Source organism: Mauremys reevesii, linkage group 1 (genome assembly GCF_016161935.1).
Source record: "Mauremys reevesii isolate NIE-2019 linkage group 1, ASM1616193v1, whole genome shotgun sequence".
NCBI classification, from domain to species: Eukaryota; Metazoa; Chordata; order Testudines; family Geoemydidae; genus Mauremys; species Mauremys reevesii.
In genome coordinates, this window is record NC_052623.1 from 258,108,011 (window position 1) to 258,135,642 (window position 27,632).

Here is a 27,632-nt window from a genome sequence, read left to right on the forward strand (position 1 = left end):
TGTACGGACAAATTTTTCGCCAAACATTTCAAGCTCTGAAGTCAGTGAAGGTATCAAATGTGTCAGAAATAGCCAGACGATCTCCCAATAGATTTTACTAAATAATTTCTTCAATTTGTTGAATTCGTATCGCTCTCAGATATAGAGAGAAAAGGTGACGGAAGCAAATCGTATCTGTACGTACCGAGTTATCACTGAATCCAGTGTGATAGAATGTTTCGCAAATGTTGAAACTTCATTATGCCTGTATTTGTCACTAATGATCACTAGCTGTAGTGGAGGATGTTCCTTCTCTCTTCTAACCAGGGTCAAAAATTCCTCCGATCCACCATGACTCAAGAGCATCTCAGTGTGTTGTTCCTCTTGAGCACTGAGAATGAAATAGTCAGGTCTTTGAATTACAATGACCTCATTCATGACTTTGCCACAGCTAAAGCTGGGGCGGGGGGGGGGGGGGGGCAAATTTTGTTTGAAGAATTGAGTGTAGTGAGAGTAGAATTAACTTGTTAATTTTACATAAATAATACGTAAATACATATGTAGATAAATGTTTGATGACTTCATAATTTTTGTGCAATATGTAATTCATACTTAGACCCTTCCCTCCCATTAGTGTTAGCCCTCATAACCTTAATCCGGCCCTGGGCACAGACATCCATCAGGGTGTGGGGATGGGCATGCCGCTGCTTCAGGGAGCATTTAACAAGGATTAGCAATTAATGTGGCCTCTTATAGAAATAGATCCAAATTATGATATAGTTAAGGTAGCAAAACAGCTTTCATTATAACCACCTGTTTTCAGCCACTCAGCTTCCCAAAACATCCACCTTTTGGGCTGGAGTTGTCTATTCTTGGCTTCCTCCTGGAGGTAAACACTTTTTTGAAAGTTTGAGTAAAATACCTTCAGCTGTTTTTGTGTTACGGACCAGTAAAAATTTCCCTTCCTACTACATATTTTTACATATACTTTTAAAGAGGTTAGGCTTAAATTTGAAATGTAGTTCTCACTGTGGAGTTGGTGCTTTCCTTCTCTTTTGGGGACGGGATATAAAAATAATCAGTGCTAAGGTCAATCTGACTGTGCTCAGTGAGCATCTTGTAAGATTTTTAGCGGAGTCTAAGAAAACTGGGCCTCCGTTATGACAACCCTGTACCTGCCTGGCTTGAGCAGGTGCAATCTCGTGCTTGAGAACAATAGTATTGTACTTAAAAACAAAACTCCTCCCCCAACTTCCAACCATCACTTGAGTAAAAATAGTTCCTTCAGGTAGACATATTTATTGATTTTTTTTTTTTGAGTTCTATAGGATAAAAGAACTGCTCTCCTGTGCTCTAGGTGTCATTGACAGTATTGAAATATAAAAGTGTTATACGTTACAACTTGCTCTCCAGCACTTCTCTACCCCACAATGGCCAAGCAACAAAAAGATGTTAAATCCACCGTATCATCAGAAGCCAGGGAGAAAAGAAAAGGGTTTTGCATTGTGGCTTAAAGGCCAGACGTAAGCTGTTTTGGACCAAGTTTGGGGAAGAGCTTCAAAGTCAAGGACCCTTCACAGAGAACCTCTGTTGGCAGCCTTTTCTCTCTTATACCGAGGGGGCTCCAGCTCGAGCATGTCCACTGACTGCAACGCCAGTCTTCACCTTTTGGACAATACAACCTGATTTGAGGAGTTCTCTCCTTGTCTGCCCACCCCTGCCCCTTGTAAAGCAATATTATATAGCTAGTGACCTGAGAACAAGGCAGTATTTATGGACTAAATACACACATCTCCAATATTCACTCTCATGGAAATCTTAAATGCAGCAGAGTGTGAAGGGAGGAATGTTCATGTGCTCTGCTCATGTGGCTGAAGGTCCTTATTGCACAAACTTGAAAAATAGTATAGAAATACAATAGCTTATTATTTTAATTTATTTCCCTCTGCCAACAGGAAGCTAAGCTCCAGGAACATTCGTTAGGGTTCACCCTTCTGAATGGTAGATGCCTGTACGTACTCTGCCTTGTAACCACAAAGAGCAGTGAGCTGCCAGCTGTGGCCATTGCTGTAAGACAAAATGTTAATTATCTGCCTGCATTAAAGGAAAAATGAATAAAATCTAGTGTTCGGTGTCTAAGCTCCTTCCCCACCATCATGTGTTCCATTCCAGTGCTCCCCCTCCAGCGTGGTAAACAGTATAGAGTCTGCTCTGGAGGCAGGGGTGACTGTGTTTCTAGGTTTTATGGAGATAGTCTATGTTGGTATGGCTTACTCTCACACAGAGATGGGGTACAGAGAAATTGCCTGTCTCATTGCATGGAGACCATGTGTGATTGAAAGTGGTTGGAAAAATAGAGATGAATGTTCAATTTAGAATGAGATGCCAAAGAGCAATGTGAAAGGTAGTTCTTTTATTCTCTCTTCTCTCCAGTATGCCTTCCTGGTGACAGCATCAGTGCAGTTTGCTGGAGGAATCATTGTTTTCTTTGGACTTTTGATTTCCCCGAAAGAAGTGGGTAAGTAAAAGAGGTCCGTGTCATCTTAAACCCTAGTCGGCAAGCAGGTTTGCAGCTCTCCCGTGTGGCATTAAAAATGTGGTTAACATTGCCATGTCACTTCAAAAACCCAATTCCTGCTGCCAAAAGTTCATGTCACTGACACAGTTCTAAACTTGCCTCGAAGCCCAGTGGTGGCTACCTGAGTGAACGTTTTCCAGGCCTGCAACACGCTAGGTGCAGACAACGTTATTCACATGGACAGAGGGTCAAAGAGGGGTCCAACTAGTGTGCAAACAATATTCCTTAGAATGCAACCATTTCCCAAGTGTCCTTCCTATGGAACTAGGTGTTTTTCTAAGAGTTAATAGAGGAACATGCAAGTAACTACCATGGGAGTAAATTGTGTTGAGCAGTAGGTTCAGAATCCTCTCCATCCCATGAGGGGAAAGAATGCCTTGGGTTTGCAAAACTCCGCCAGCTGTTTAAAGATTGGCATATAAGCTCTAAAGGGGGCACAGGCCTTATCTGAGAAGATGGTTGACAAGGCAGAGTCTCCAATGTGAGTAGAAAAGAGATCTTCAGGGCATTGTCAGGGACATGGTGGAGTCTCCCAAGTTTTTGGGGAGGCTGCAGAGGAGGTAACTGTTGAAGTGTTGGAATGTATATAAGGATGTCCTCCAGGTCAGACAGCGTAGGACAGCTTCTAGCAAATCCACCATACAGAGTCTTCCTGTTAGTTCATCTGTCAGAACTGCTGCTGGTACACTGTGAGCATCCATGTTCAAATACTGCCTGAGGTGATGTGTGCAGGACCCACGCACAGGGAGTCTAGCCGCTAAATAGGGGGAAATGCACTAATTTGTTGTGTCTTCCAACTAATGGCCAGACACTCAGAACAGACAAAGCCGACGCCAGGATCAGACAGAATACTTTCAAGAGCGCTAGAAGACAAGGGGTAGTTTCTACTGGCGACTCTGCAGAACACCATCTAGAAGAGTTTCTAAGCCAAAGGAGGATGGAGGTATGGGAGAGCAAGGGGGTGTCAGAAGGGAGAAATGCTTAAAAGGAGTGCGCATGGGTTTTGTGTGGGGAAAGAATGGTGTTTTCCTTTGTTACTAGTGTACGTTCTCATGTGTTATAGGCCTCCCTGAGCTTGGAGAAGAACAGGAGGGCAGTGCTGAAGAAGATGCAAACAAACCGTTAATCAGCAACAATGAGGAGGATGAGGATGATCAAAATTACTCTATTCAAGCATCTGATACTAGCAACCAGCCGAAGGCCATTGGCTTTTTCCAAGCTTGTTGTCTACCAGGTGTTCTACTGGTAAGGACTCAGCATTGTTGTTTGTGATGATGATTTACAGATTTAAAAATTTTATTAAAGCTAATGTTAAATATATATAATACATAGGTTGGGAAAAGAGTGTCCACTGCTGGGTATAGTGCTTAGATCAGGGCTTGGCAACCTTTCAGAAGTGCTGTGCCGAGTCTTCATTTATTCACTCTAATTTAAGGTTTCGTGTGCCAGTAATACATTTTAACGTTTTTAGAAGGTCTCTTTCTATAAGTCTATAATATATAACCAAACTACTGTTGTATGTAAAGTAAATAAGGTTTTTAAAATGTTTAAGAAGCTTCATTTAAAATTAAAATGCAGAGCCCCCCCACCGGACCAGTGGCCAGGACCCGGGCAGTGTGAGCGCCACTGAAAATCAGCTTGCGCGCTGCCTTCGGCACGCGTGCCATAGGTTGCCTACCCCTGGCTTCGATTATTCACAAATATAAAGTTAGTTTTTTAAAAGTCATAAGATACATAGAGTGCATAATCAGTAATAACCCAAATTTAGGTGAATAGATTTAACAATACAGTTTATATATTAGACTCCAAATACTCGGGTACATCACTCAGAAAAAGTTGTACAGAAATTTGGTTGTGGAAAGCAAAATGTATCAGTGAGTGGCGATTGTCCTCCGTAATTGAGAATTAGGTTGGTTGTCCATTTAGAAAAAACAATCCATGAGGAAAGTGTTTTTTACTTTCCTGACTGCGTTTCTCATCAGCAGTCCAGCTCATTCCTCCTGGTATTGCCAATGTCCAGTGAAGAGTGCAGATCACACATTCATCACTCCAAGAGCTAGAACCATGCTGAAAAGGATCCTGAAGGATGCCATCCGCTGCCAATACACGGAAAACCGGAAAAGGAAGCCAGACCAGGGGAAGGCATTCAAGGTGATATGCAAGTGGGACTCCAGCAACCACTTCCTCGCCAGGGGCAGCTTCACCCATTTTGCTGACGGGCGGTTCATCCATCGTGCCCAGCTCAACTGCATCCCACTCAATGGAGCGGTCCGTAGTGCAGCTACGCCAACGAGACGCTACCCCATGTCTTGTATAGCTGCAAGTCCCATTCGAGAGCTTGGCAGCTGCGACACAAAGCCATCCAAGATCTCCTGGCTAGAGCCATCCCACCACCCGTGGGGAAGGTTGCCGTGAACTCTGCCATCCCCGGAACCGACAGCCAATGGTGACCGGACATAGTCATCACCACCTAGGACAGAAAGAAGATCATCATGGTAGACGTCTAGTGCCGTTCGAGAACAAGACCCTGGCCTTCCACGATGCCTGAGCTCAAAAGGTAGAGAAATACGGCCCTCTGGCTGAAACCTTGAGAACTAAGGGTTACCAGGTTCAGACACATGCACTGATTGTCAGAGCCTTGGGCGCGTGGGACCCCACTAATGAGCGAGTGCTGAGAGAATGTGGAATCAGTCAACGCTACGCTTGGCTGATGCGGCAACTCATGGTGTCAGACGCCATCAGGTGGTCGAGGGACATCTACACAGAATACATCACTGGACACGCACAAACTGTTAAAAGAACATTGTTAAGGTTACAAAATCAAGCACTCAAAAGTTAGGAAATGCCAGGATTGAGGTCACCTATGCAACCAGAATTGACTGCCGCACAGGCAGATGGACAGATATGGAAGTGAGGGGGACACAGGATTAATTAGAATGTTGAGGCTAGGGGAGAAGCTGGGAACTCCACACCATCAGGCAACCAGCAAGAGGTCCTGCAGTGAGGGCCGAAATTACCTTTCCCCATAACTTTGGGGAAACAAACACGCATGCGGCAGGCAGGGGAGTACAAAAATCAAGACAGAGCAAAAGCCATACTAATCTTTTTTTGGTCATGTGGTGATTTTGAGGGCTCTGAGTCATACATGTCAAACTTTTGGGGTTGGCAATACTGCCCTTGTGTGTATGCGTTATGGTAGTCTTTAATTACAGGATTGCACTTTTTCCCCACAGGACACCTGTGTCATTCAGTGCACAGGATGGACAGAGCTCAATTAATGAGCAGCTATTCAATATTTTGTTTTATCCTTGTTCAGTGTATGGTCCCCAGCCTTATTTGCTACACACTATTCAAACCCTGTTCTGAATACAGAATTTTTAATTCCCTCCTGGGCTTTCCGATGGCGCTCATCACTACAGTATCTGAATGCTTCACAAGTAGTAATTTATGTTCATAACAACCATATGAGGTGAGGGGTGGTATTATCCTCATTTTACAGATGGGGAACTGAGGCACAGGGAGATTGAGGTCAAAGTGCCCACTAATTTTGGGTACCCAATTTGAGATGCCATGGGGCTGATATTTAGTTCAGAGTACTTAGCATTATACGTTCAAAGCACAGACTTCAGTTGCAGCTGAGTGTGCGCTCTTCACTTCTGCAAATCCGACCCTTAACGTTGCACCCATAATGTTCTTTTAACACAGTATTTTGTGTGTATTTCCTAGGTTTTTATTTTAAGCAAACTGAAAAAAAAATCCATCAGGTGGCATCATATTGATATCCACATAGGTAATGGACAGGGATAGAACTTTTAGATCCACTGCAGAGACCTTTGCCACTGGAGCTAATTGAGTAACTGGTAGCGGTAATAGGTTGTGGTCCTCCCCCATGTGGACCAGCACTAGAGGGGGCTGAGACACGCTTTGCCAGGGGACTTCACAGCTGTTTACTGACAGCAGAGGAACAGTGTGGTCCATCTTGGGTTCCATTTCAGGTTCTGGAGGGGAGTGTTCTAGTGAGCACATACCCTTCTGCCCCCTCCACTCCAACCTGTCCCTGTCCTAGTCCTTTCTCTTATCTAGTCCTCGCTCCTTGGCCCAGCCCCCATCTCCTTCAGGCATCGTGTCCCAGTCTTCATACTCAGCCAGTCCTAGTCTCCCCCTCTGGACTCCTTGTCTGAGGCCTCATTTCTCTCTTCCCCATCCCCACCAACCCAGTCTCCTTGCCTAGCTAGACCCACTCTCCCCATCTTACCCCAGCATCCTTGTCCGATCTCCCCTTCCCCCATCCATTGGTTTCTAGTGATTCCACATTCCCCACCTATCTCGCAGTCCCAGTCTCTAGTTCAGTTTCTCCCCTGTAGATCCGTCTTGCTGTTTTCCTCTTACCCCAGTTCCCAGTCTCCTTGTCCTGCCAGTCCCAGTCTCCATCCCTCCTCCTCCAGTCTCTGGGCTTGTCTGCACTTAAAAACTACAGTGGCGCAGCTGCAGCGCTTCCATGTAGACATTACCTACGCCCACAGGAGAATTTCTCCTGTTGATGAAGATAATCAATCTCACTGAGAGGCCGTCGCTAGGTCGACTGAAGAATTCTCCATAACACCGGTGGTGAGGTCTTTGTAGCTATGTCTCTCGGGGGGGTGGATTTTTCACACCCTTGAGTGATGTAGCTGTACCGATGTAGGCCAGCTTAGACCTGGCCTCAGTGTTCCAAGCATCCATCCCCTCCCAAATGATTCCCAGTCTCCTTCCTCCACCAATCCCAGCTTGTCCTCCACCCCGGCCAGTACTCCACTCCCAGTCAAAGTTTTCTCTCTTCCTCCTTGTCCCGGTCTCACCAGGCTCCTTTCCCTTCTACAGGGTCAGCTCTTGTCCCCTCTGCATTTGAGTCAGGCAGTTTCCTCCTCCATGCTGCATTGGCACCAGCAGGTTGGTTCTTGAGAGCACAAGAGAGATGGGCTCCCTGCCCTGTTCTGGTGCCCAGCCCTAACCTGGAGCAGCTGGGAGCTGCAATTGTAAGGAATGTCTGGCTTTGCCTCTCTACCCCTGGGCTGTCGCATGCACAATCCAGTCACACACACAGGAGTTGTGAGGAGGTGCTGCATGTTCCATTGCTCTGTGGGGTTGGCACATGTGTAGTCTGGTCAATGCTGGGGGGCTGGAGCAGTGGCTGCTAACATTGAAAGGCAGGTACAAACATGGACTTTCCGCCCCCACACCCCAAAGGCTTATAACATGGCAGATATTCACAGGAATAGCAAAAGGCCCATCCCTGATCCTGACACAAATGCCCCCCTCTGTGAAGCATCAACTTCCTGTTCCAAGTGTGGGGCACTAGAACTTTTCAAAGAAATAGTCAGAAATGTTTTTAACATGGGAAGGACAGTGTGAGAGTAGCCTTATGCTGACTCACCACTCTGGGCACTTGGTAAACATCCTCACATGGGACAAATTAGGGAGATAATTGGTTAAGGACTGAATGATTAGCCAGATGGCTCAGCACGCGGGCTGAGGACAGCTAAAAGCCAGACAGGAAGAGGGGAGGGATAAGCTGGAAGGGCCAGAGAAGCCCAAGATCTCTTCCCTCTCACCCTGTGCCTAGGGAGAATGTATGAACTCTCAGCTGTGGGGAACTTGTTCTGGTTTATTTACAGTGTGACTATAGCCCTTTCAGTTGGACTTGTCACTAGCTGTGCGTGAGGACTGTTTGCAGACAGGAATCTAGGGTGAAGGAACCCTGCCCCGTGACAATGGGCAGAAGAACCTTGTTCTCAGAAATGGCGAAACAATTTTGGCTTAAACTTAAAGGCAAAACCCCACTAACCTGAGGGGCACACCTGGCATGGAAAACTTCACTCCCAATGATAAAGTTTGGTAAAGTTATAAACAACTGAAGACAGGGTTTTATATTGAGACATGTTTGATGACCTTAATAATAGGTTGGGTGGCAGCATTGCCTATGCTTACGGTAGCACCTAACGGGCACAGTAAGAGTAGGGCTGCCATTAGACAGGGTGCTGTACAGACACCTCAGTCACTGAGGAATTCCATGTATACAGCTTGGTGAAGTGATGACTAAGGGGAACATAACCACCTTGAGCTGTGTAAAGGCCATACAAGAAGAGGACTAATTTTTTGGTGGGGCAGGGGAGGTTCTGGGAGAAATGGGATAAAACGGTGAAAGAAATGGAAGCTGAGTATTAGAAAAAAGGTTCTGATGGTGGAATAACTGCCCAAAGTAGTAGTGGAAGTCCCCTCACTTGAGCCCTGTAAAATTAGGTTGGTCAGAGTGCTAACAAATACATTGGAGGAACAATCCTGTGTGGCCAGGGCAAAGGACTGGAAGATCAAATCAATTATCTGTCCTGTGTTGTTCCAGAATTACTTTACTGTACTAATGGGGCCTTGTGAGCAGCTTGGATGTGAGTCTGGAAAGTGAATGTGGATTCCTGAATACAAACAAGGATAACTTCCAAGAGATAGATACACTCATGAAGCAAATCAACTATATTCCTACTCTGGTTTTCTTCATTTTTTCCCCTTCTCCAACTGAACAAGTGCAATGGAACTGACAGCCTTCCTCTTGGGTCTCTGAAGATTAAGAATGGCTAGTCTCTCAAGCAATCCAGTCGACCATTCTGAAGTGCTTTGTAATGATAAGCAGTGGGCTCAGTAAGGCCCAGTCCTGCTCTTCCTGAAGAACTTTGGTTGACTTCAGTGGGAATCCTGCCCATGAGGCACATAGTGTTGGGCCCTATAAGACAGGAGGCTTAAAGGGATGCAAGCCTCCGTTGTTCCGCTTTCTAATCAAACGCCTGCTGAAGAAATCTGTGTGTTAGGAGGCATTTATTTTATATCCAATGTCTTTGGCACTAATCACTGTATCATCTATGTCTCTTACCATATTAAAACAAGCCGATAATTACACATCCACAATCTATCCTCTTGGGTACCTTAAAAAGCTACAGCGCTTGCCACTCAGCGCTGGAACTCTGCAAACATGGCTGACAAAATAACCTTATACCTGCCCTGACAGCTGCTGAACCGGGTCTCTGGGCTGTCCAAGGGGAGGTATTTCCACTGAGAGAGCCCTCCTGCAAGCTAAGGCAAGTTCACTCCCCAGAACCATAGCAAGAGCACCACAAACAGTCTCAGCTGTAGGGAGACGTGGTGCTCTCAAGCATGCCTAAAGCTTGTGTCTTGGGCTCTGGGATACAAACATTTGGGTATTACGAGGAGTTCTTTGTAGGGTGCTTTGAGTATGTAGCAGTATTCTGAATGGCACACAGTGATGCAGATAAAATGTGGTGCTTGCCATAGTCTTTCTCAACATAGTGCGCAAATAATTAAGGGCCCCTGGCTTGCTTAGTGTCACGTGGTTAACTTCCTCTGATCTAGGAGATGAACTGATTGTTTTCCTCTTTAGAAGCTTGTGCTTCAAGTGAAGCTGCTGGAAGAATTGGTGTTTCAACCCATTGTGTCCAATGAAAAGAACACTAAAAATAGACATCCTGGTTGATTTTTCTCCTCCCCCCAATCTGTCCCTTTGATGTTCAGCATTGGGCTTTCCTGACATTGCATTCTCATGTGAAATGCAGAAGCACTTACCATGGGAGCGTCAGCTGTGGAAGGAGGAGGAGTTGCTACTTGTGTTTTTCTAGTGCTAACTGCTTGCTGGTTTTTTGGCTATTTTTGTCTTAGTATTCCCTGGCCTATGCCTGCTTGAAACTAGTGAATTACTCCTTCTTCTTCTGGCTGCCGTTCTACCTCAGCAACAACTTTGGATGGAAGGAGGCTGAAGCTGACCAGCTTTCAATTTGGTACGATGTGGGAGGAATCATAGGTAAGTGCAGCAAGAAAACAACTTATTTTTTTTCGTTGCCCAGCTCTTAGGTCTCTTGCTCTTTAACATGAAGGAACCACCTGGGCCCAGTTTACTGAATGTGCCCAGCATGCAAGGTCTGGTTACATACACTGCTGCTCTGTCTGCATTGTAAAACATAGGACATAGGGAGTACCTCTAGAGAGCTCACAGAATGTTTAAAGGGGTACTACCCTATTTCTGTACACTTCAGCAATAGGAGTTTTTTGTCACTTGCTATGAACGCGAGAGTATCCCACTCAATCAGATGTCCCCCAGGTTTCTGTCCTACTTCCCACTGGAATCCCTGAGCGAGAGGATAGGCCTAGATTAGGGGTACACTCTACCCTAGCAGCCGTTCCCACGTTGCTGCAAACAAAGGGCTCGGTTCAGCACTGGGGTGAGCGGGCACAACTCCATTGTCTTCAATGGAGCCAAGTGTAGTTGTGCTTGTTTATGCCAGTGGTAAAATCTGTACCTGTGCCTCCTAGCCAGAACAAAGAGAGCCTCTCTTTATGGCTTGTGCTCTCCTCTCCCATGTTCACTGTTCCTTGGCTGGGTAAGTAGTCCACTCTGCTTTCCTGCAAGACACTCCTGTTCTGGGTCTGCTTTGCTGCCTCTTATGGTCTTGTTTATACTAGAATTATTTCCTAATGCATTATCGGCAGTGCAGCTCCACTGGTGATTGCCATGATGGGCATGCTAGTGTAGACAAAGCTGCCAGCATTGTAACCCTTGTGGTGGTAGATCTGCTCTGAGCAGGGTTAGAGAACAAAGTGTTAAAAGTGTCACTGGGGTGTCTAGAATCGGTTATGTGCTAGTGCTCCCACCAGCGGAGCAGACCCATTAATAGGAACAGTAGGAAACTCTAGGAGACGGCCATGATGTGTTACATTGCGCAGACCTGAACTGAGATTACAGGAAGGGTGTGTGGGGAAAGGGAACAAACAGTAGAAGCGCTGACTGGCTACACGCAGAGAGAGCGAGACATAGTAATCAGTCCTCGCTACTGTGTCCTGAGTACCCTGCTTTGATATTGCCTTGACTGTGTCTCAGGCGGCAGTGAGAGTTTTGTCCACTATAGAGGTGCCAGAGGTAAAGATAAAAGAACAGAATTCAGTAAGTGCAGCAGTGTGTGGTTTTCCATATGTTAATTGGAAGGACATGATGAGCTTTCATTTTATTTTTGCAGGTGGGACAATCCAAGGCTTGATTTCCGATATGCTACAGAAGCGAGCTCCAGTGCTAGCGATCAGCTTGCTTCTGGCTATAGGGTCTCTCTTTGGATACAGTCGTGAGTATATTTTGCATTACCATGGGCAAGGGGGGGACCTTTTGGGCCAGATGAATGGGCACTTGCCAGTTTCTATGCCTCGAACCTGTTTCTGGTTCAGGATATTGCCCTTTAGAGTATATTTCTGGGTCAGTCACACTCTGCAAGGTTGTATTGCTCCAAGAGATCGTGGCATCTGGGAAGAAGTCTTTCTTCGGATTCTGGTTAACGATGGGGAAAGATGTGGGTTGAGTGCTTGGGTTTCTTTGTGCCAGTGAGGAATCTGGCATTAGATGTGCTCCTTTGGCTGCATTTCTAGCATTGCCAACATGTCAGAGTTACAACCCGTAAAGCAGTATCGCAAAGGTGCGAACATTTTGAAAGAGGAAAAGCCAATGGGGGGTGTGTGCAAAGAGTGAGAGAAGATCTAGGAAAGGATGAGAAGTCAGAAGCTCTTAGACTTCACACCATTTACAGAAGCACTCCAGCATCTGGCAACTAATGGGATTTGGAAACAGTCTGTTAGGACAACTAATTAAAGGACACATCTAGGCTCAGCAAGCCAGTGGACTTGGGAGCCATCATAAGGTTGAAGATCTCACATGTATGCTCTCTGGCTGCACCAAGGGAATCCTTTAATTGAGTGGTCTTTGGCAGGTTACTTGACCACTCTTTGCCTCCGTCTCCCCATCTAAAATGTGGGATGATGAAGCTGATCTCCTTTGTAAAGTGCTTTGAGATCTACACATGAAAAGCTCTGTATAAGAGTTAGATATAATTATTTCTTATTTTATTAACACTCCTCTTTTCTGTCTGCCCCCTGGCAGGTTCTCCAAACAGCAAACCCATCAACGCGTTCATCATGGCCATTACAGGTATGTCATATAAACATCACTTTCACCCCAGTAGCTGTGTAGACAGAAAAACAATAACACTGCTGTAAAACCTTGTTAATGTATTCAAGTGTGCTGCCTTCTCCGCTAAATGCCATGGCCGCAACAGGAGTGACCATGAAGGCCCAACTGTTTTTTTTTGTTTGGTGGTGGTGGTGGTGTTGTTAACACTGTTTTAAGAAGCTTTCACAAACAGAGGTGTAGAATAAGGAATTATGCTGCAGACTAGAAGAGCTCAGATGGCAAGCGTCTCTTGTGTTCTTTATACTACAAGAAGCTATAAGCTTCCTCTGCCACTAAACGTGCATACTTGGGAGCTTCCTTGGCAGCACCCCGTGATGTGGACTCTATATTAACCAGCACGAGTGAGGGTCCTTGGTTTCAAACACCCATATTTTAGGGGCTTCTGTGAATTTCCCCCAACTTCCTCCCTTAGACGCACAGAGAAGCACATCACAACCGCTGTGAGGGATAACTAAACCCTCTGGGAGTGAAGCATTCTTCCCCTTACTGCAACCTGTTCCCACAACTGAGACTTCCAGAACATCCCAGCCCTTGACATCTGGGTAGCAGAAAATCCCTGCCCTGTGAAACTCTTGGGTTGTGCCAATGGCAGCCTCCTTGCAGTGCTGTCATTGGAAGATGGTCTTTTGGTACTTTCAGGGTTTTTCATTGGAGGCCCATCTAACATGATCAGCTCTGCGATTTCTGCTGACCTGGGACGTCAAGAATTGGTTAGAGGGAACAGTGAGGCTCTGGCAACAGTCACAGGAATTGTGGACGGAACTGGGAGCATTGGAGCTGCAGTGGGCCAGGTGAGATTACGAGATAGGAATTGAGGAATTAGGGAATGTGCCTTTAAAATTCTACATGGGAGTGACATGGGGGCTGGGAAAAAAGCTTCCAACCCCAGCTGAAACGTTTCCATTCATCTTTTTTTTTTTTAATTTCCAGTTGAAACAGTGTTTAACAAACAAAATGTCTCTGCAGAGTTTGTAATGCAAATATTGTGGCAACAAATTTTGAGAATGAAATGGGGTTTAGACACTTCCATAATCTGAGCCGTTGAGATATGGAAAACATTTACACTCCATAAATAGTGAAAAGAAAATTGGATTTTTAAATTATTTTCAGTTTTGAAATAAGGTGGTGTTAGCAGCTCTGGTGAAGAAATGTATTTACGAAATATTCTTTTTAAGATGAATGTCCCCTTGACATAGAACATAAGAATTTGTTATGTTAGACTAGTTTGGGTGTGATTCTCTTTATCTAGGGCAGACTTCACATCCTGTAAGACTGGTATCACTTGCTTTCATCTTCCACGCTGTGTGCTGTTATAGGAATTGACCACAGATTGTTACTGAAGCAGAAGCTGAGGGCATTGGCAGTAGGAACGTACTTGTTATGCAGAAACAAAATTCATGCACATGAAAGAACATAGTGCTGATTCTGGGGTTGGACAGGGCCTGTGATGTAACTGGCCCCATAATACTAGAGAGAGTATAACATCATGAGATACCAAGATGTATGTTGGAGTGGAGTCCACACCCCCATTTCCCAAAGGAATTAGGGTTCATAGTTGGCACTTGTGGGAATATTCCTGTGAATATCAGCGGTGCTGATTGCAGGTAGAGAAGAACTTGTTAACTACTGACTGAGGTGGTTCTCCCCAGTAAATGAAATGGTCGGTCATTCTTTCTCTGAGATGCTTAGTTTTCCACATTTAACAGGCTGCTAACACCTTTCAAATCTTGTTTGGAAACAAATTTCCCAGTGTACCATGCTTCCTGCATCTTCCCCTTTCCACACATTTACCACTTCTTAAGGAGAGTGTCATGAAAAGTGGGTCTCTCTTTCTGAAAAGTTCTGCCTCTCACTGCTTCGCTATCTGGACTTGCACTCACATCAGTGGGAATGCACTCATATCAGTGTCACTCCAGGTGGGGAAATAAGCAGCAGAAGCACCAGGAACGCTTCCAAAATGAAGATCCTGTTTTTGTGCCAATGTGCTCAGTAATAGAGAGGTACAGAGGCACTTTAATCAGAGTTGTATTCAAATACTGCATATAAGGGATAATTTCTGTCTTTACTTGAAACTTGCAAAGCCCTGTTGAGCTCAGGATGTAAATCAGTGCAGAAGCTTGAGCATCTTATCTGCATAACAGGGTGTTGGAAAGGGTTAACTAGCTAATGCTTGCATAGCTGCTGAAAATGCATGTCCTTTTTAAGTTGTACATCTTCCTAGAGTGTTCCGCTTTTCTGAGGTTATTTACATTCACTTATGTAACTGTATGTTCTGTGCAATAAAATCCTTTGTTCAGTCTAGTCAAATTGTCGCCCCTTGAAGCTGTAATTAGTTTTTCTCCTCACTGAACATTGTTACCTGTAAAGCTTCAGGCTGGTATCTCTCTTTCACCTATCTTATATGGATTTATATAGAAGGATTAAGGAAGCAACTCTCCCATTATGCCAGGCAAGGAGCCGCTAGATCTAAAAGAGAGAATTTGTGATTGGCTGCTTTTTTTCTTTTTCTTTTTCTTTTCTTCTCCTCTTTGATAAAGGTACACAAACTCAGGGAGATACAAATGAAAGGGTGACACCAGAAAAACACCCCTCACAGTTGTGCATGTGTTGATGATCTAAATATCGTATTTTGTTTCTTTACAGTATCTAGTTTCTTTGATCCAGGACAATCTGGGATGGATGTGGGTTTTCTATTTCTTCATTCTTATGGTAAGAGGTCTTTTCTTCTTTAGCTTTTTCACCCGTGTTGAGTCTGCAGCTGAAAAGAATTTCTGAACCCTAGAATAATAAACAAATAAATAATAGGATCTTTTTTGTGAGAGCTTTAATGACTTTCACACCTTAAACTGTTTCTGCCACAGCCATTAATTATAATGCTGTTCCCAGAGCTGGTATATGGCTGGGGCACACCAGGAAGTGATCTAAATCAGCCGTGGTAATATCAGTTCCTTCCACCAATCAAAAAATGGATTTTGAATTATTATTGCCAAATGAACAAGAATAGATTTTTAAAACAGGTTTTCTAAGTGATAGAAAGGGAAGCACTTGCCATTACCCCTTTTAAAAATTCTTGTATGTGGTGTGCAATATTCGTTCTGGTTGAATTTCACTCTAATTTCCAAGTTAAGATTCTGCCCCCTCCAACTCCCCTGTGTGCAAGTGCATTGTCACATGGCTTCCAGTGTTTCCAAGGAGCTGATGTTACATAAGAATGGCTATACTGGGTCAGACCAAAAGTCCATCAAGCTCAGTATCCTGTCCTCTGACAGTGGCCAATGGCAGGTGCCCCAAAGGGAATGAACAGACAGGTTATCATCAAGTAATCCATGCCCTGTCATGAGTCCCAGCTTCTGGCAAAGAAAGGCTAGGGACACCATTCCTGCCCATCCTGGCTAATAGTCATTGATGGACCTATCCTCCATGAATCTATCTAGCTCCCTTTTGAACATTTAAGTATCAGAGGGGTAGCCGTGTTAGTCTGGATCTGTAAAAGGAGCAAAGAGTCCTATGGCACCTTATAGACTAACAGACGTTTTGGAGCATGAGCTTTTGTGGGTGAATACCCACTTCGTCGGATGCAAGACTATTCACCCACGAAAGCTCATGCTCCAATACGTCTGTTAGTCTATAAGGTGCCATAGGACTCTTTGCTGCTTTTGAACCTTGTCATAGTATTGGCCTTCACAACATCCTCTGCAAGGAGTTCCAGATGTTGACAGCGCATTGCGTGGAAAAAATACTTTCTTGTGTTTTGTTTTAAACCTGCTACCTATGAATTTCCATTGGTGCCCCTTATTCTTTTATTATTGGAAGGAGGAAATAACACTTCCTTATTTACTTTCTCTGTACCACTCATAATTTTATAGACCTCTATCATATCTTCCCCCCCCCCCCTTAGTCACCTCTTTTCCAAGCTTTTCCCAGTCTTATTAAACTCTCCTCATACGGAAGCTGTTCTATACCCCTAATCATTTTTGTTGCCCTTTTCTGAACCTTTTCCAATTCCAATATATCTTTTTTGAGACAGGGTGACCACATCTGCATGCAGTTGAGCTGGTAATTTGTGCAGCCCTTTCTTTTGGGTTGGTGGGAGGGATGATCAGACATTGAGGGACCAAAATGAAAATGTTCTATAGGGCTGGCCCAGTATGGTGGAAGTACAGTGCTTCTGCCTAGGAGATAAGAGTTCACACTCTGAGCTGCTCAGGTTGGTAGTGGCTGGGAGTCTTGCATAATCCACCTACTTCTCCTTTAGGGCTAGGGCTGGGGTGATGCCTTGCTTTGCTCTGAGATTCCTTTTTTGATAGGCTCCAGAGAGAGCAGTGCAAAGCCATGGAGTAGAGGGAAGAGCCTTAGCTTATACAGAAACTTCCGTGAAAGTCTAAAGCCCATTTTTGTCCTTCTGATAGGCAAACTTTGACTTTCCTGTTTCACTCTCAGCTTTCTGTGCTTACAAATGCCTCTAAAATGTGTTGGAGGGAAGATGCAGTGGCATGTACATGTGTTAATTGTCCTTCATGTTGTTTCTTTCCACAGACAAGTTCAACAATCCTGTTCATCTCGCCGTTACTAGTGAGGGAAATTAGATTGCTCCTGCATGAGAGACGCTTGCGTACGCGGACTGGGTGACTGCCGCTTCCCTTCAGAGGGACTGTCCAAGGAAAATCAACAACTGGGAGACAAATCAAAATTCTGGGAGGTTTATGTTTGTTTTCTTTTCTCCCCCTCCTGCCCTGCAAGTTTGGACTAATTCAGAATGTGCCACAAGGTTTTGCAGACCAGCCTTGGAGAACTTGCTGTTGGAATACCAAATACCCAAATGGATCGAGGCCATCTGCAACATGGAGCTACTGTTCCAAGATAGAGGGATGAATCAGTTTGGCTCTAGTCCCACTGGAGCCTTTCAAGTCAGCAAGTGCGCTCTTTCCTCGTGGTTTGTGGTCCCATTGCCATAACCTTTACTGATTATTTCTGGATGTCCTGATGACAAGTGTCAGATATTTAAAACTGAAGATGGGGAGTCAATGTTACAGTGATTGGTGAGACCTCATTATGCTGCAGAAACCGCACAGCCCACTTCGTGAATATTCTGAAGTTCTTTCTTGCTTTGGTTTAGAAGAATGAGCAAAAAGTTTATTTGGAATCGGATGCATTTGTGCTGTCCAGGTGTCCTGAAAATACCTTTGCTAAATCTATACACAGATTAATCTCTACTATCCTTAGTTAATAACCCTCCCATATACAGATAATTTCTCCATCAGAAGCTAACTCCATGCTTGATCTGTTTATTGTTGTTGTTGCGAAACCCTGCAATTTCTGAATATTTAAGTAGCCAAATACTGTAGAATTGGAGGATAATCCTCTTTTAACACTAATTTTCAAGGATTGCAGTAAACTTTATAGATCTAAAAGCGGCCATTTATATGGCTTTGAGGATTGGGACTGGGATACAGATTCTTTCACCAGTTGGCTGTCAGATCAGTTGTGACCTGAAGTCGTTGGTCTCTGCATTTGATGGCTATTTGGGTGACACTTCTGAAAGAAGCTGGTGTCATCGGTCCTGTTCTCTGTGGACAGTTGACCATTTATCCTTCCTCAGCACAGCAGACCCAAGATTGAATGAAGTGAGTCTGAACTATTCCTCTGCCTTTATATGTGATGCTTCTGGGTTAGGATTGAGGCACATTAGTGGGGTAGTGTGACGAAACTGACACGGCATTGCCCAGGCTTTACTGACGTGATGGACAGACAGAAACCTTCAGGTTCCAGGGCTGTCAGTCTGATAACACATCTATTTTTCTTATGAAAGCCAGCTACAAAGACATGTAATTCTATTCTGTGCTTAACACCGTTGCATCTGAGCACCTTCCCATAATGCATTAAGCAAGTTACTAACACCTGTCACATTGATGGAAAAATTCTTAGGTAACTAAGAATTTGAAAAAAAAAAAAAAGGAACTTTTTTAAATAGAAAATTGCCTTTTTTTTAAACTTAGTGTACAGTGATTTTTTTAAAATGTCTGAATGTAAATGTTTAATCATGTGATTAATGTGGGAAAGTGTTAGTGCCTTATTGTATTGAATTGTTGCTCAGACATTGTTTGCTGATCCTGCAGTGCCAACTGTTTTCGCAGCTTCACTTACTGGGAAAACATGGTTGCTCTATTTCTTCTATGGTTTCTGAAAGTCGTCGTCCTCCTTCTTTGTCTGAGATGTTTTCTGCTTTTAGATCTTTTCCTCTCTGCTTTTAGTTGACCTTCAGACAGTCCAGTGGTTGGGGAGAAAGCACAGTTAATCATATAAGGGACCCATGTTCTTGTCTCTTCTTCCCACCCTTATTCCAATTTTTGCCATTTTAATTCGGGGTGGTCCTGAGGAGATGCTGTTCGGGGACCTACCCTTGTGCCCTCAACTCATTGGGACACTTAGCTAAGTATTCAGATCCCAAACCAGTCCTTAGTCCATTTCTAAATAGAAGTGAACTCCTTGAAATTCATGTTGGAAATTGTTGGTGGCACTGTTTGCCCAGTCTGTTCATGTGTCTGAGAATGGAGGTTTTGGATTCCAGGCTTTGGTTGACTGTCGAGGTGCCAACTAAGTTCTGACGGAAATGAAGATTGCAGCCTTCATAGCAAATCATTTCATGTCAAATTGGTTGCAGACTCCATCTGCACACTGAGCTTCAGAGCATGTGCAACTGTTCAGAGGGTATTTTGGAGCACAGCATATTTATTGCTAATACTTGATTGGCTGTGCATTCCACCCAAATCTTAATATATTTATTTTTACACTAGACCCTTTGGCTGGTGTATTTCCTCAAGCAGCGGCGATGAGAAACGTTTTGATTCTGATAATGTCAAATCAATGTCATCTGAATAAATCATTATTTTTGGTGAACTCATGTGGAATTCTTTTGTGTGCTTTATTCCACTCCACTCCACCCGTCTAAAATCATAAAGTTCACCAAACAGAACTCTTCCTCCTTTTTTTGTATAGTTCTGAGTTACAGGTGTAACAGTGTTGTTGCAGTTGTTTTCCTAGTAATTAGTTCTGAAGAGCTGGGCCTACGCAGCCCTTGCCTGCTGTCTACGCCTGTTTCTCCTCGGTGTTCTCAGTTCCTAACTCTTGCGACCACTTACAACAAATCCCCGTCCCAACCAGAAAGAGGCAACATGTTGCTGTTCGTTAGTTTCGCACACTTCCTGATCAATTTCATAAGAAGCTTTGTGAGACTCCCTGCCAGAGGCACTGAGAACAGTGTGATTAATGGCCTCTGAGAAGCCACACATACCTGATTTTTTTTTTCCCCTCTGAATATAGAAGTCATATGCTGCTCATTCAGCATTAAACACAACATGCTTGCTATCCTTGTTAGGTACCTTCTTTGCTCGTTTCTCTGAGCACAAACCTGAACTCGCCCTGGCTCCTGTCTTAGATGGACACAGTGGGGAGCTTTTTAATTGTGTTCTTTTTTCATAGCGCTCTGTAAACTCAGATTGGGGTGAGACACTGGCTTTCGTGAGACACCCAGAGATCATGGCCCCTCACTACCTACAAGAAAACTGTTTAGCAGTAATTTTTCTGAGAAGCAGTGATTTCTTGCCCTGCTTCCATGTTTCTGTGAATGACTAGGATCAGAATATCCTAGCCTCTAGGTACCTGAAGAAAACTTTATTTCCTTGTAATGGCTATTTGAACAAGATGATGCTAAGCAACCTCAATCCCTCTATCCCCTCACCAAAAAAGCCCTCCCACCACTATGATCATGACCATGATATCTGGAACCTATCATTTGAGCAAGGAGAGAGGCAGAAATATTGGTTAATTTTCAGAGTTTTTAAAATTATAGAATAGCAAAATACCAAAAATGCTCCCCAGGTGTCTGGGCGGTAGCCAGAATGTGACCGATCTAGGGGGTAATCAAGTTGGTGGGGAACAAATTAAAAGGATGTGCACTGGCTACCCCTTTGCACCACCCCTACAATACTTTCTCATTTTAAATTACACTCATCTGGTAGACCCCTTTCAAGTATCTTGAACAGTGGAATGTCATGCCCTGGATACTAAGCTAGTCAGTCTTGATCCTGCCAGTAAAGTTCACGCACTGGAATGCCTTGGGTCTGTGTGATCAGACATTGCACATCTCTTAGCTGGATATCATCTGCCATTGCCATCTCCAGTAGTGGTAGGAACCCAATTTTGCCTTAACCATTGGGGACCTATAAAGATCCTATGTAATGTATTTTTTTTCTCCTGAGTTTTTGGGGAGAAGCTTTGCTCTAAAGGAGACAGTGCACTTTAAATACTCTCCTTCTCCCCATGCATCCATTTCCCCTTACATCTCCCTCCCCTACCCCCAATTAAAACATCTGATCCATTTAAAATTGCCTACTGTTCTCTGAAAACCTGAAATACAAGCAAGATTTACAATTCCTAGACACTTCTGTGGTGGTTGGATTCCTGGTGTGACCAAGTACGCTGGATGTGCGACCTTTCTCTGTCTCCTAAGCTTAGGGTAGATTCATCTATATGATTACTACAGTATTGAGTAAGAATTGGGAAACTGATTCAGAATGTTCTCTTGGACTCCCATGTAGCCAGTGCTTCTCCCAAGAGTCCGTGTGTTAGACTATTGATTCCAGAGTCTCTGCGATTTGGGCAAATGCCTTTTGAGGGTGCCGAAAGAGGATGTGCCAGGGGTGCCTATGAAAACCATTGCAACTGTGAGATCCAACATTTTCATCAAAGTCCCCTGATGCTAATGGACTCTGTTTTGTCCTTCCAATATACTTCAAACTATTCAGTAGAGAAGGAGGGCTTCTGTCTGAGATCAGTTAGCAGGGCTCCTACATAGTCTATCTTAGGAAAAAGCTGTTTTATATTGGGTAGTATGAATTGTAATGAGCTTCACTTGACAGACAAGTAGCTGATCTGGTATGGCAAATTCTGCATTCAGACCCTTGAATTCCTCTGTGTACTTTCCTTGATCAGCCATCTATCCAGACATGGGAATGACATCCAGATTCTCATCCCATATGGATTTAGTGTGACCAGATGTGTCAATTTCATAGGGACAGTCCCAATATTTGGAGCGTTATCTTATAGAGGCACTTATTACCCCACACCCTGTCCCTATTTTTCACACTTGCTATCTGGTCATCCCATATGGATTCATCCTTAGAAGCATATAAGAGGCCCTCAGATCCGGAGCATGCAAGTCCTCTGCCTTCTGACAAGAACAGGATTATTCAGACAGTGTTTAAAACTCCTCTTTTGTAACCTATTGGTTGAGGTCTCTGAGATTCAGGATGGGTTGTAATGCTCTGGATTTTTGGACTCCAGATGCAGCTGGAAGAAATCCTGTTCCCCTTATTTGCCCCAGTGGCACAAGTTCACTGGCTTTTTCAATCTGGCAGATGGGACAGGCTTTCCAAAACTAGCTCTTCCTGATATTACTGATCTCAAGTTCACGTCTGAGGGGAGCAATGTGTTTTTTCAAAGCCAGATGCTTATATGCAGCTAGTAACAGAGTAATGGTTATGGAAAGTCTTACCCTAGATTTGCTACTGTGGGGAAGAGAGGTTCTGCAAGTGGATGGAGGTTGGGGGATGTAATTCTCAGGGGTTGCTGCTCTCTCTGATCTTTACTCTTACATCAAATTATTCCAATACGTCTGCTTGGAACCAGTCTGGTCTACTCTTCATCTCTCCTACCTCATGACGACAAGCACAACACACGGAAGCAGGTGACTGTGTTTTCAGCCACTGGCGTGTGAAGAAGCAGCTGTACTGGTGACCATACAGATGAACATGTTCCTGCAATAATATGGACTGTGGTGCTGGAATTGTATTAGCCACAGCAATTAGCCAAAATGGGGCACTAATTTACTATCTTGGAAAGTGTAATGGAGCACAAACTCTGAGTTGGTAGGCACAGCGGAATAGCTCTTTGTAGCTAGTGTCATGTGCATGCACCTACACAAGATTTTTCTAGGGTGGGATGTACTGTTTGATAATGAGGACACCTTTTTATACTAGTGCCTTGTCTGTCTATGCTCATGTGCCGGCTGTTCTCAAAAACTGATTTTCCTGAGGAAGGGAGGATGTGGTTAAAGCATGATTGCTACTAAAGTAGCATCCAAAATGTGTTAGATGTTGTACTTTTATACAAGGAAGATGATCTCTGCCCCAGTGAACTTAAAATCTTCAGGCTAGTTCATGTTTCTGCCTCTACTACTAAATATGCAGGTCCGACTCCAAATTCATCCCTAGTGTAAGGCCTTTGGATGAATTTGGTCCACAACCTTTTTCTTTCATTCTCCCTTCACTAATCTGTCGGGCTGCCTGGGAAGGAGCCGGTACATTCTGTACTAACAAAGGGAGCATTGTAATGTAATCACAGAATGGGTGGATGTGAATGATGAAGGATGTACTCCTGGTAGGGTGTGGATTGGAGCTCCAAGGTGACTTTGGAATTTCATAAATTCACACACAACTTCCCTAGAGAATTAAAAGGGGGCGAAAAAATGTGATCAATGAAGTGTCGGAAGTAAATACATTTACATAGTATATGCTTATAAAGCATAAATATTTCCATGGTGAGGAGCCTCCTTCAGAGGCCAGGGTAGTATCTATGTAGAAATAATGTGTTCAAATCGAGTAGAAAAAAACAAATTGTTTAGGTGAGAACATTTTAGTTTGGCTCTATAGGCCACAATCCCAACTCAATGGTCCGGGAAGGTGGATGAGTAACCCGTGGTGTGGTACATGCAGTCTAGTTGGCCTCTTGGTGCAATACATTCCTTGCTCACTTAACAGGTGAGAAGGCGGGGGGAAAGCCTTTACTAGAGAAAACAGAGTTGCTCTCTGTCAGTCAGACTGATTGATTGGCTGTTGAGAAATGTTTAGCTGGCGTCGCCTGCACTCTGCAACAGTGGTCCCAACTGTATTCATTCCTTTTAAATCTATCCTTAATCCAATTCCCTTAGCCCTCCCCCATTTATAATCTTTGGCAAAGTGGTTTAACTACAGTAAATCCTACCTGGGATGCTTTCCTTTGCAACTGTTGTCTTCGGAATCTCTGTCTGAAACTGATGCATGGTTCTTGTTTTACAAAGGGAGAAGAATTTTGTTTGCCATCAAAAATGTGCCTGGGTGGTTGGATCTGATATGTGTAGTGTCAGAGCAGATTATTCAGACGATTAGATGTTACTAAACGCAGGATGTTTGCCTCTCCTAGTGCCTTCATCCCGTGATCTCAACATGCCTTACAAACATCCCGTGCAGTAGATATTATTCCCATTTTACAGATGGATAAACATGCAGAGAGTAGTGGGGAGAGTTGGCTAAGGCCACACACTGAGCTAGGAACAGAATCCAGGAGTTTCAACTCCCCCTCCCATGCTCTAACCATCAGACAATACGACTACCCTACTGTCAGTAGAACTACAGGGCCATAACCCAGCCTGCAGCTACTGTACAATGCAGACTGAAGTCTGTGGTGCAATCACGTGACCAGCTGAGACATCAAAAAGAGAAGACACTTTTTTACTAGAAAATCTGGCCTGGCCCAGCTGTTTAAATGACCAGTCCAGGGGGGGTTTCGGGTGTGGTCCCTCAGCTCTCTGAAATGGCAGTGTTAGAGAGCGCTGCAGAGAAAACACCAAACTTCTGGATGGGGGTCCTTTATCTGAGCCATTTCCCTCTGGCTGACCGAGGCACAATGTTGATGGGGTCTTGAGAGAGCTTACCAGCCAGTCCATCGCAGCCAGAAGGGAAGGGCAATGTGGGGCCTCTTTGAAGGCAGTGGGAGGCAGGATCTCACGGAAGATTTTTCCCCTCCACCAACAAGCTGCTCTTGTACCAGCACTGGGGTTTCAGCTCTCCTGCTGGCAGCTGGGCTTTGCTGGCTTTGATAGACTGAGCAGTAGAGCGGAGAGAGAAACTGTATTCAGAAGAAACACCTCTGTAATTCTCATAGGACATTTATACTTGTTAATGCAACAGTGCTGTTAAAACAATTGCATTTTCCTGGGTGTAAAGTGAGTGTTCCACAGCTTCCTCGAGGAAGGTGGGTCCTGTGGAGACAGCACTGGCCTGGACCTCAGAAAGTCTGGGTTCTACTCTCACAGACTTCCTGGCCGAGTTGCGTAGTTGCTACGTGCCGTGGTTCCTCATCTATAAAATGGGGGTGATAATGGTCTCTTCCTCCCACCCTTTGTCTTGTCCAGTTAGACTGTAATCAGTTTCTTTCTATGTGGGGTACATTTTATAGTCCCCATTTCCATAGCACTTGAGCGCCTCAGTCTTAATGTACTTCTCTCATCCCTCTGAGGGGCAGGGAAGTGCTATTATCCCCATTTTACAGATGGGGAACTGAACCCAGACAGTTAGTGACTGGCCCAAGGTCATACCGGGAGTTACTCCTTGGGGAATTCTGCGCCACTGTGCATGTGCAGAATTCATGTCTTCCAGAGATTTTTGCTTCCCTGCAGACCCTCCCGCCCAGAACCTCCCCCCCGCCCGGGCTGATCCCCACTCCTCCTGCCCCTGAACCACCCGGATGAGTTGCCCGTATCCCCACCCCACTGAGCCCCAACCAGCTGCACCTGGATCTCCACCCCACTGAGCCCACCCAGCATCTGGACCCTCACTGATTCCCAGGCCAATCTCTGTCTGCCCCCCACTTACCAAGACCCCCACTGCTGAGCCCCAACCACCTTCACCTGAATTCCTCTCCTGAGTCCCATTACCATTGATCCCAGAACTCCCTAACAAACCTGTGCATCCAGGTCCCCTCACACACCTGAATCCCCCACTCAGCTGCCCACACCCAGATTGCCCCACACAGAACTCTCTTAGCTCACCTGGATCCCTCCACACTTGGCTCCTGCCTCGCTGAGTCTGCCTGACTGCCCGCACCTGGCATTGAGGGGCAGGGCCTGTCCTTGCGCTGTGTCAGGGTTGGGTGCAGCCTCACCACTGAGTCCATGTCCCAAGGGGGGAGCTGTACGGTGATCTCCCACCTCTGTGCAGCCAGTGGCCTTGTGCTACCCAGTGCCATGCTGGAGCCTCCACATTTATTTGACAAATAAAATTTGCAGAATTGTGCAGAATTTTTAATTTTTTGGTGCAGAATTCCCTCCGGAATAAGGGAATCTGCTGCAGAGCTGGGAATTGAACAAGGGTCTCCCCAAGTCCTAGGCTAGCTGCCCTAACGATTGGATAATCTCGCCTCTCCTTTTTGGGTAGGTACTTTTTGTTACAATTGTATGGGGCCTGGATCTCAGGCTGGGCCCCTCACCGTCACAGTGCGACAAATACAAAATTAAAGGAATAATTCTTTTGAAAGAACAAGCTTTCAGGGCACCAAAAGAGAAAATGCCATAGCAAAGTGAACTGGTGTAGAAATAACACATACAATTATTATAACCTAGAGATTTTGCGTACACTTTAGTGCTAGCAGAAACATCCTTCTTTGAGAAGTGGATTGTGCAAGTGCAGCTCATGAAAAGGTTCTACTGGTGTGTACAATTCAGCGTATGCTGCTTCATCAGTAAAAATATCACACACACAAACTCTGCCAAAAAGCCTCTTTCTAAGTGGTATTAATTACTTATAAAGTATATGTTGTGTTAGCAATATAAGAGCAACATCGAATTCTGAGCTATATCAAGCTATACACAGGATAGATATAGAAAATAAAAATTATATCTTGTTACAAACCACTAAATGAATCTTTACAAGATTATACTTTAACATCTGATGATTACAAAATACGACATTTAACTCTCCTTCACTTCTGTCATTATCTTACAGTCAAATATTGATTTGCATTTGAATTTAAATTGCCTAGGGAGGTTGTGGAATCTCCATCATTGGAGATTTTTAAGAGTAGGTTAGACAAACACCTGTCCGGAATCATCTAATACTTAGTCCTGCCATGACTGCAGGGGACTGGGCTAGATGACCTCTCAAGGTCCCTTCCAGTGCTGTGATTCTATGCCCTATCTCAGAAATACTAGCTTGAGCCTGAACAATTTTTTCTGCGTTTATCCAACTCTTAAATAATTTTATTTTCTCTGCAATATGGTATTCTGTTTAATCATTAAAAAAAATCCACTTAAACTTGGATACTGCTAATTTGGAAAATAAACAAAAAAAAACCTCAAAAAAAATCTAGAATCTTAACCTAAAATCTAACTGTCCATCTTCATTGACCTCAATCTATGGACAACCCTTCTTCAAACTGACAAGCAAACCAGAATATAATGGTTGGATAAGGATCGGGTATAACTGAATCTGAGCAATTAATAAAGCAGAATGAAATATTGTCAGTGGAAGAAATTGAGAGCCAATTCAGATTATCGTATTTACCTATCATTACTGAGTGCTTAGAAATACCTTTGCTACAAACCAAAGATGGAATAATTTGAGCACAATGAAATTGAGAGCTTCAAAACTGCATGAATAAGTGTCAATACTATGTGAATAATGAAGAAGTCATACACTTTTGTATGTATGCAAATGTCTACGATCTACTTGCTTACCCTTGAAAAATACCTATGACACTGTGGCAGAGGTGGATTCATGTTCACAAACATAATGACTCTTGGCCTTAGGTACACAGAGATTAGTCCAATATTTCAATCTGTACTTCTCACTTTACCACACAGTATCAGATTACACAATGTATCTTGCCCTCAAGGAAGTTTGTGTGTGATGGGAGGAGCAGATAACGAAACATGCTGGGAAGAGATGGCTCTTCTGATTGTCTTCACGGGGCTTGGGTGAGGTTGACCCCAGAGCCAGGAATTCTGTAGACTAGAAACTGAACAATGGGAATTGATCATCAATGAACGGATTGTGTTGAGTCTTAAGTTAGTATTGTTAGGCTAGGATGGCAACCTTTGTAAACAGACTTTCTCACTGTATAGTTTTGTTCCTTAGGGACTTGCATAGGAAACTGCTGCTGAGTGCTGAAATCCACAAGCCTCAACAGACAGACTAATGAAGTTTAGGAAGT

General features: G+C 44.2%; 1 protein-coding gene across 3 annotated transcripts in view; it reads left to right on the forward strand.

Annotated features, from left to right (window-relative positions):
• The window catches only part of SLC37A3 (solute carrier family 37 member 3), a 46,547-nt gene extending 27,038 nt beyond the window's left edge, over positions 1-19,509 (forward strand). For all 3 annotated transcript variants that reach the window (XM_039482762.1, XM_039482755.1, XM_039482745.1), the window contains exons 8-15: positions 2,413-2,497; positions 3,621-3,802; positions 10,259-10,400; positions 11,611-11,712; positions 12,519-12,566; positions 13,248-13,399; positions 15,252-15,317; positions 17,145-19,509. In XM_039482762.1, coding sequence (XP_039338696.1) covers positions 2,413-2,497; positions 3,621-3,802; positions 10,259-10,400; positions 11,611-11,712; positions 12,519-12,566; positions 13,248-13,399; positions 15,252-15,317; positions 17,145-17,237 — 870 coding nt within the window. In that variant the 3' untranslated portion in view covers positions 17,238-19,509. The remainder of the gene's footprint in view (positions 1-2,412; positions 2,498-3,620; positions 3,803-10,258; positions 10,401-11,610; positions 11,713-12,518; positions 12,567-13,247; positions 13,400-15,251; positions 15,318-17,144) is intronic.
• The last annotated feature ends 8,123 nt before the right edge of the window (positions 19,510-27,632 follow it).